The following is a 9,400-nucleotide window of genomic DNA, read 5'->3' as shown; positions in this document are numbered from 1 at the left end:
GGGGGGGGGGGGGGGGGGGGGGGGGGGGGGGGGGGGGGGGGGGGGGCTTGGGAAAAAGAAAAAAGGCAAGGAGAGTGACACACCTCTCTTCCTTCTTTACCTCTCAACTTCCCTTCACATGAGGGGAACAATATGAGAAAAGGAGTGCTGGAGCAAAGACAAAACAAACAATCCTGGAGTGCTCATTCCTCTCCAAGGAGGAGGTCAGCAGGAGGAGATGATATACGTGTCCTCCTCCCTCTCTACCTGGCCTCCTCCCTCCTGTCCTCCCTCTTGGTGCGAATGGATTGAGAGCCGTCAGTGGGCTGCTGGACCCAGTTGTTATCGTGAAGCCCGACGCGGCAGCCCGGCGTGTCCTTGTCCGTCCGCCGGCAGCACATCCAGTAGGAACGTCCATAAGGCAGGTCGTGGTGGTAAGGTTTGGGGTGCCAACGGCACAGGGAGACATCCCCGCGCTCGTATTGCCGCTTGCACTGCTTGCAAGGGTCGTCCTTGTAGAGAGGGTCTTGATTCCAGCGCGAGTCCACCGCCCGCACCCCGTACGTCTCGATCAACGCCTTGAAGTAGTGGCAAGTGCATTTGAGGGCCGCCAGCGAGCGCGTCGGCAGGTAGCTGAAGATGTTGACCATGATGTGGTCGGGGAGCAGCAGCATGTACTGGCGCGGCTCGAGGAGGCGCTGAATCTGGAAGCGGATCTCCAGAAAGTCGTGGGACACGTGGCGGTAGAGGCGACACAGCGAGGGGTCCGAACAGTCCTCCCCAACGCTGGGAGAATCCGGTCGGGTCGCCCGCTCCCCTGAGCCCACCGCCACCCCGGGGCCATTGTTGTTGGCACAGTCCAAAGAGCAAATACCTGACCCGCTGCCAATGCCCGTTCCTTTTACATCCTCCTCTGGGCCCCGTGGGGGCTGAAGGAAGAAGAGTTGTCCAGGAGGGGGATCATCGGATGAGGGGTCACTAGAGCTGCCCCCACTCCCTCCCCCCCCACTCGACATAGCGAAGCACACCGTCTCCTCCTGCACATTCTCTGTACTGTCCTTGCCATAAAACACACATTGATCCACAGCACCCGTCACTACCACCTCCACGTGGAAGCCGGTCACCCGCTCCCTCCCCACACCCCCGGCTTTCTTCTCCTCCTGGGTCGGGTCTGGGCTGCCACAGGCCTGCCTGTCTGGGTGATGGAGGTCTCCATCTGGTTTGGGGGCAGCAGTTGTGGCGGCAAGCAGCAGACTACCGGGGTCTCTAGATGAGGGGCTGACTAGCTGGTAGAGGTCACAGGTGATTTTCTCTTTGGCCCTGGCCGCCGCCTGGTTGCCCCCACCGCCACAGCTCATAAACATACAGCGGGACCTGCCAGCTGGCTCCAGCTGAGACCGTGGATCCAGATTCGACACTCGGAAAGCTATTCTAACCTCACCATGGCTGTGGCTGGGGGGCGGAGGAGGGGCTGCAACGCCGGACTCCCCGCCTCTCCTTCGCTCCCTTTCTCTGTCTCGATTAGCAGAGTCTGTTCCAGGACCGGCGTCCAGATGAAACTGGTTCTCTTGGTTCTGGGACTCAAAGTGCGCTATGGCCTGGGCTACCCTCAATGACTCCTGCTGCTCCTCCAGCTCCTGGTCCGTTTGGATAGGAGATGACAACTCCCGGGTCTCTTTGGAGGGCTGGCCATTTGAACTGTCTGACACGAACACGACAGGAGTGGGGTCCGACACCGTGCCCCGGAGGAGAGTGTGCTGGTGCGTGGTAAGGCCCTGACTGTGAGTGGTGTTCGGGGCCTCGTGGTGGTGTTGAGTCCCGTGGACCGCCACGATGCCCTGGAGGGCCATGGCAGTCCTCTGCTCAACCAAGGCAACCATCTCAGCCACCGACAGCAAGTCCGTCTCAGTCACCCCTCCTAGAGGAGGTTCATCAGAGCTAGGAGGCGAAAGTGAGGAGTCGTGGCTGAGGCTCGGCTCCGAGGCTTGGGAGCGCGTTTGAGGGTCATAGGATGAGCATCGTCTTCGTCTTTTGGCTTTACTGCAGTCAGTTGCCCAGTTACCTTTGACCTTTGGAGAAGCAAAAAAATTCATATTTAGTTTTTCAAAAAATAAACTAATTGAACTAAAAGCTCTTAAAAACAACAGCTTTTTTAGTTTCAGCTCTTTACCTTCATGGCGCTCGGTCTGGGCTGGCCTGCTCCACTGAACTGGTGTGCAACAAAGAAGGCTATCTTCTCCTTGGTGTTGCCCGGCTTAATGACGTACCAGGTGTCTAACAGCACGCGGCCATCTTCCATCTGGGACCCGGAGGAGGGTGGCGAGGGAGGTGCTGAAGAAGGTGGAGGTGCTTGGCTCTGTGAGCTGGGGACAAGCTCAGGTTCGGGCGGAGTGTTCTCTGAGCCCACATCCTCCTCTTCTCCGTTCGCCTCCTGCACACCCACTATCATCCCTCCATCTTCACTTCCATCCACAGTCCTTCTGGCACCCGGAGAGGGCTCGGCCTTGCAGAGGGAGGGGGACCCCAACCCGCCGCCGCCGCCACCTCCGCCGCCGCTGCCCCCTGAGCCCGGGCTCCTGGCTTTGTTCTGGGAGTAGGTGCCAAAGGGGCGTGGGCACCACAGGCGGATGTGGGAGAAGGTGTCTCGGTCCATCAGGATGCGGACCACCGGGGCATATCGGCATCTATGCTGGCCAGCAAACACCCAGAACCAGAGCTCTCATTCTCAGCTCCCTTGTCCCAGTGCCAACCTGATGGGCACTGCCTGTCACCAGGGCCACCAGCAACACCGGGCATACAACCTGCATCAATAGGAAAGGGAGAGATGAGAGGAAAGGGTGGGGTACAGCCGGGGGAGGGAGGGAGGAATGACAGAAGAGAGAAAAAACGGCCCTGTGAAAACAGAGTTTGTATTTCTAGGGCAACAAAGCTCGTCAGCGCCGGGATCAGTTCAGATAATCGTTGACCAATTGAGGCAGTATCGAGTCGTAGCCTCCAGGTACAACTCAAACAGGGTGTTAACGCTGTACACCGGCAGCCCAGCCCAACTATCATCATACTAACTGAACTTATCACAACCGGCCTGCCTCCTACTTTGCCCAAACTCAATTAGCGATTACATTTGTTACCGTCTACTATGATCATCTCCCCGCTTTGGAGCCTCTAAATTAAATTAAAAGGATTCCATTTCAGGTTTTGGTGTCTGCGGCCGGCAGATGAAAGGGATGAGAGATGGAACACAAAAGCTCCAAATGGACTCCCCCCCCTCTCCCTCTCTCTCTCTTCTCCTGCATCTCAGTGCTTCAAAGAGGACTTGCTTAATAGGAGGCAACACAGGGAGGAGCACACAGGCATATGCTGGATCTATTTTTAGCAAACGGCAGGAGGGGGTGGGTAGTAGCTGTCCTGCCTGTCCTCACCCCTTTCTCCCAGCCAAAGAGCCTATGCTACAGGCTTGGGGGGGGGACTTTATTCCAACCACCATGCTTCGGTGCAGCTATGCCAGCTGTAGGGGCTGCCAGGAAGGTGCCAGCGTACTTAAGAAGAGGAACAAAGTGGCAACCGACATTGTTGGCTCACTGCTCATCTGAAGGCATCCTCTGCTTCCCAGAACAGCTTGAACCCACGATTCAGTCCTGAGCCGCTACCTTTAAGTTTACCATTTACACATTAGTCTACATGTTTAAACCGGCTCTTAAATTTGCAATTTGCCACTTAAGATAAGTGGCAAATTGGTCACTTTATACCGTAGTTCTAATGGTGCAGACAGAAGCCAAAAAAGACACTATTGACTTTACTAAAGAGATATGATGGCATGAATGATGAGATAATTAAACTCACTCATCAGTCAATATACAACACCCTGATTATACCAACCGCATATATGCATACACCACCACAAGTCACCCTCAAGTAGTTCAATATAAATTATGTTTCCCCCGGTCGCAATAAGCTATTTGGTATCTTTTGTTTAGTGTCAGACCGCATGTTGAGAAGCACGACATCCAGACGAAGCATATCATCTGATAAAGGTTAGATTAGTATTTGATTTGAATTTATTCAACCCTATATTGACCAAAATAAGCAACTAAAAGAATGTGTCACTGCTCAACAGCTTGTCCTTTACTTTCATTAACAACAAACTATTCATTCCCATCTCTTCTTCCTGTTCTATCTTTCTTCACCTCCACAGTTCCAGACATGCAGTCCGCTCCATGTATCTTGGAGGAACTTGTCCTCTTACACAGTGTTCATTTTTCAGATTGCCTGTTAAATCTCGGGGTGTGGCAGCAGCCACTTGACAGAAGTTGTCTGCATTATTGGCAGGTAACCAACCATTAGGACGGGCTCAGCTCGGTGTAGTACTGCTAAACAGCAACAGCCTAAAATGAGATTGGCTTCACACAAACATCCCCAGGTGTTGCAGCTACGGAGGAACAGGGTGTGTTTTATTGGTCAATACAAGCTGGTTCTGCAGCACTTGAAAATATTTCTTTCTGTTGCATAACACAAAGTTAATTAAAGAGCTTATTTCGCACAAAAATAAAGGTTGATGTATTTGTTTAAGACTAGTTTGCCTGCTTTCCATGTCAGCCACCTGACTCCTTCAATCCACAGGCTTTAAAAACAGGTCATTGTTGTGCTTCTCTGCCCCACACACACACTCACACTCACACATTGAATGGGTGGTGCTTTGTGCATTTGGACTAATGGAATGGCTCAGAGAGGTGCAAAAAGCAAACACCGCCCACACGGAGTGGTGGACCAATTCAAATGCTTCCTCTGTAATCACACGGCAACGACTCGGCTAAGAGGCAGATTATACTGCTGCTGGTGAACCTTTTTTACTGCCCTTTCTCTGCGTGTTCCCTTATGACTCTCTTTAACCACTTTCTCTATCTCCTCTCCCTTCCCTCCTCCATCTCTCTACATCGTGCCATCCATCACTCATATAACAGATTGGAGGGAATTAAATGAGGGGCCAGAAGAGAGACGGCCTGCCCACTGCAGTGCTTCAGTACAACGTGTCACTCACTCACTCACTCACACTCTCTCACACACACACACGATCTGAATCGTTCTCACTTTCCTGTGATTTTAGGATGTTCGAGAGAGACGCTATGTCCACTCCTGACTAGAGCAGAGCAGATACATGTGAACACGATGTTTACATCTAAACTCCACAACACTGGCGTTTTTTGGATTGGCCTTCATCTATACTGATCCATCTTCCTCCATGGGTTAGCAAACAGCAAAACACACAGTTTAAAACAATGACAACACGTCTAATGTTTGATCGGCTTCACCGATAATACACGAGAGCGATCACAGACTTGATGACAACCTCTTAAAATTACTGCTACACTGACATCACCCAAGCCTCTCTGTGCACGGACCAAAAGCTGCTCTTCAAAATATGCTTCTTGTTAACAGAAACAATGCCAACTATTAAAGACTTAACATACATTATCTCACATACAGATACATCTGGAGTGTCTTCTATCATTCAGTACTCCCCGAACAGTCGGTTTAAGTTGGTGCTGAGCTATCTTAACTTTCTTTCCCCCCCCTCTTAATTTGAAACATTTTCTGCAAATGAAGGCTTGGGTTTGGTTTTAAGCTTTCTGCATCCACCTAATCCTTCAAATCCTGTCCAAGCACAGTGGCAGCCAGCGACACCACAGCAGCACCGCAGCACCAGAGACGGCTTCGTTAGGTTGCCAAGCCGTCTGACAAATTAACGAGAATAATGCTTTTCCGTATGCGTCACTTAACGTTTAACTATTTCCATACATAGAGAGCGTTGTGGGTCTAAATGTCGGCAGCAGGTAGGACACGTGAACTTGGATCACACTAGCTACTGAACCACAGTATACAGTGATGGTGCTACTAAGCTTTTATAACAGATGGTATAATAAATAAGTCTAATCATGCTATGGATTTATCGGTTTAAAATGAAGAGCAGTGTTAAGTATACCAGACCAGTCTCATCACCTCTGCCAAATTCTTGTGGATTACTGCTGCAGTCAAAATGTGGAAATCCACACAACACGTGTACACAACTGCAGGTACTGGTCTGTTACTATAAGTTACTATCCTGCTGTTTGCATGGTGAAATATTGAGAGGTTTGTCCCACTACATTAAAACTAGATTTCTGTTTGACTGGGTCATTTCCCTGTACAAATCAAAACCAGTTTGTCATGCACTCTCTCACCAGGGTACTGGTTTCACTGTGGTAGGTCTCTGCAGTTCAGAACATAGAATGTACCACATTCCCATTAAAAAGCTAATTTAAGATTTAACAAGTCGGATTGGCAAAAGGGAGCACCAATTTCGAAGCTTGTTGCTTAAAAGTTTGTGTTGATTTACCTTTAACCTATCAGCTCAAAACACACCGCATCACTCCAGCTCGGCCCACGCATACTATCCTGCAGCTCTCCTGCACTAGACGGCCAAAAGCTGACCAACGATGATACAGAAGCATGCCAAAACGTCTCAGCTCAAATCTCCCTCTCTGGGTGTGCGCCTGCAAAGACAATGCAACAGAAAGCACAGCCAGCAGGCCAACTGTCAACAGAACAATAGGGCCGAGTGCATCAAGCCAGTCTGCTCAGGAACTTCATTACATCGAGGAGACACCTAGGAAGAGGGGCTGATGTGGCCCTGCAGGGCTGTCTGAGTGTTTGTGTGAGCATCTGTAACATTGTCACCAGTAAGATTTTGATGCAAGGAGGGCAAGTCATGCGTCGTCTAACAACATCACACCAGATAGAATAGACTACTTCAATTCACACCCAACGAAACTGGTTATTTAAATTGTATAGCAATGACAACGTGAGATCTTATGCTGCTGTCCCAACAACAGATCTTACTCTAGACACAATCACCTTAGCTTATATCTCCTTGTAACTCACGCTGCGTTGTGCAATACAATAAACGAGTTTATTCACATATGCATAATCAAAAAACACTTAATATTATGGTCAGCGTCACTCAACACATGTTATGTTTACTAGGATTCAAACGTCCTCCGCCTGCAGGTCACTTGACCATTTACTCTTCTACTTATAATCCTACAAACACCGGCTGAAATAAAAGCAACTTCTCCACTACCAACCAACATGTGTGGAGTCACAAACGCACACAGAAAGATAATAATAGCAACAATACTCTGATTGTTCATCTTAATTGTCACATTTTGACTGTGTGATGGGACGTCTCTGATCAACCACTGGCTAGTTACCCAACTAGCAAACAGTTAGCTTAAGGTCTTAGTAAATACTTTATCAGTATATTAATATTTAACAGTAACTAGACCCCAATCAATAGGCTTCTGGACACTTTAATGAGTTATTAATGGGTTGTTGCACACAGTAAATAGAGCCGTCCAGCCAACTGGATAGCACAACTTACCTGCATAATAACATGACAGGGCTAGCTAGCAAGCTAACAATATATCTTATATAGATATATAAAGCTCTTGTGTTTAGCTGACCTCACGTTACTCACCTTAACAGCGTTAATCTCCAAAGACACCCGTATTGACTTGGTCGATGACAAAGTGTTTCCTCGTAGTATTTCCCTCTTAACCCAAAAAAACAGTTTGTCTGGTGAAACGCAGGTGACACGAGTTAACTATCCGTGTCCACGTAGCTAAGCTAAGCTAGCTCGCTGGCTAACGGTCGACATTAGCATCAGCAGCTACTTTCTATTATCGACCGTGTTCCAGTGACGCTCGTTGTCAGCTCTCTGGACAAAGTGTGGCTGACTGTGCGCCTTGTTGGGACTCTGGGCGGCCGCTCTGCCGCTATCTATTTAGAAGAGACACGCAGCTTTTTACGGTATGTTCTCGGGATACCAAAATAATCAGTGTCAAAACGGCAGGAGGAGGAGGAAGGCCATCTTGTTGACAAGCAGCTGCATAAGGCCCACAGCCAATAGCAGCGCAGAGTCGGTGGTGTGCCCATATATGGTGTGTGCACATCTCCCTCCCTCTGCTGCAGACACATATACACACGCACACACTTACACACACCTAAACACACACACTCACACGCACGCACACATAAACACAAACGCACACACTTACACACACGCACTCACTCACGCACACGCACACACACACGCACACACTCACACGCACACACTTACACACATCTAAACACACACACTCACACACAACTACACGCACACACTCACTCACTCACTCACATACGCACACACTCACACACACACAAACACACACACTATCACACGCCTACACGTAAACACACACACACTCACAAACACTCACACACACACACACACACACACACACTCACACACACAAACCCACACACACGCACACTCTCACACACATACACACGCACACGCACGCCTACACTAAAAGGTCACTGTGTCAAAGACAGGTGGGAAAATCCACACACACATAAGGCATATTTACTATCATACTACTCTAATATTAATACAACATAATGCACAACATGCTCTCTGAGTAGAACCATTCTCCATCTATTACATATAAACTAGATGTTTGTATAATAACATTTCATCAACAGTATTTTGTTCTCCATATTTTGACCAGATGATATAAACATGAGTCATCATTTCATCACGTAGGCCAACGCTGATTGGCCTTTCGCTTTATAGTTATTTGCCATCTTAATATATTTTTATTACTCAGTGGATATTATTAACAATGTTGTGTTCTCTTATTTTAATTATATACACATTTTATCTACACAGTATGTTTCTAGTTTGCCAACAGGGATCATTAAAGTTTCATCTTTTCTTTGAAAACCTTTTGGGTGCCTGAGTGTTAGAAATGAAACACAGAGGAAACTTTACACACACACACACACACACACACACACACACTCACACACACACACACACACACACACACACACACACACACACACACACACACACACACACTATAGAATGGTGATATATATACAGTGGTGGAGAAATACAGCATGCGTGTTAGTGGTCAGTATGTTGTTCACATGTTTGTGTTTCAGGCAGAAAAAAAGCAGCATCTTCAGAGTCCAGCAGAGTCACCATCAAAGTACTTAATCTGTAGTATTACACTTATATTAGTAATGGAGTACTGGAGTCACTGATTAGTGGTGAAGAAGAAGATGGATGAGCTACTACAGATAATCATGAGGAAAAAAAACAGGTCTGTTTTAAGGAACAAAGTATTTAAAAAGACTTCCATCCATTAGTCTGTAGGGCAATTTAATTATTATTTGTCACTTTTCTGTAGAATCATATTGTGATTATATGATGACGTCATTTTATTGTTTAAGAAATTACTGTTTTCTGTCATATTTAATTATACCAAGCAAGTTGTACTTAATACCATATGTTTTTATTTGTTTTTATATTTGTATACACATATCTAATTTGGTATCA

General features: G+C 47.8%; 1 protein-coding gene across 1 annotated transcript; it reads right to left on the bottom strand.

Moving 5' to 3' along the window:
* Positions 1–36: 36 nt before the first annotated feature.
* Positions 37–7,898, bottom strand: fbxo46 (F-box protein 46). The gene is made up of 3 exons (XM_031861247.1): positions 7,490–7,898; positions 2,150–2,780; positions 37–2,048 (listed from the first exon to the last, which is right to left on the bottom strand). The coding sequence occupies exons 2-3, from the start codon at positions 2,630–2,632 to the stop codon at positions 243–245; spliced, it is 2,289 nt and encodes a 762-aa protein (XP_031717107.1). The 5' UTR covers positions 2,633–2,780; positions 7,490–7,898; the 3' UTR covers positions 37–242.
* Positions 7,899–9,400: the final 1,502 nt, after the last annotated feature.

This window comes from Anarrhichthys ocellatus, unplaced genomic scaffold (genome assembly GCF_004355925.1).
Source record: "Anarrhichthys ocellatus isolate YVR2014 unplaced genomic scaffold, GSC_Weel_1.0 scaffold24, whole genome shotgun sequence".
Classification (NCBI taxonomy): Eukaryota; Metazoa; Chordata; class Actinopteri; order Perciformes; family Anarhichadidae; genus Anarrhichthys; species Anarrhichthys ocellatus.
This window is presented reverse-complemented; position numbering and strand designations above follow the sequence as displayed.

What these genes read in the sequence shown, in the direction of transcription:
- fbxo46 (XM_031861247.1), bottom strand. Translation starts at nt 2,632, where the DNA reads ATGGACCGAGACACCTTCTCCCACATCCGCCTGTGGTGCCCACGCCCC. An exon ending in CCAGACCGAGCGCCATGAAG is followed by an intron (nt 2,049 to 2,149) that starts GTAAAGAGCTGA and finishes GCTTCTCCAAAG; the next exon opens with GTCAAAGGTAACTGGGCAAC.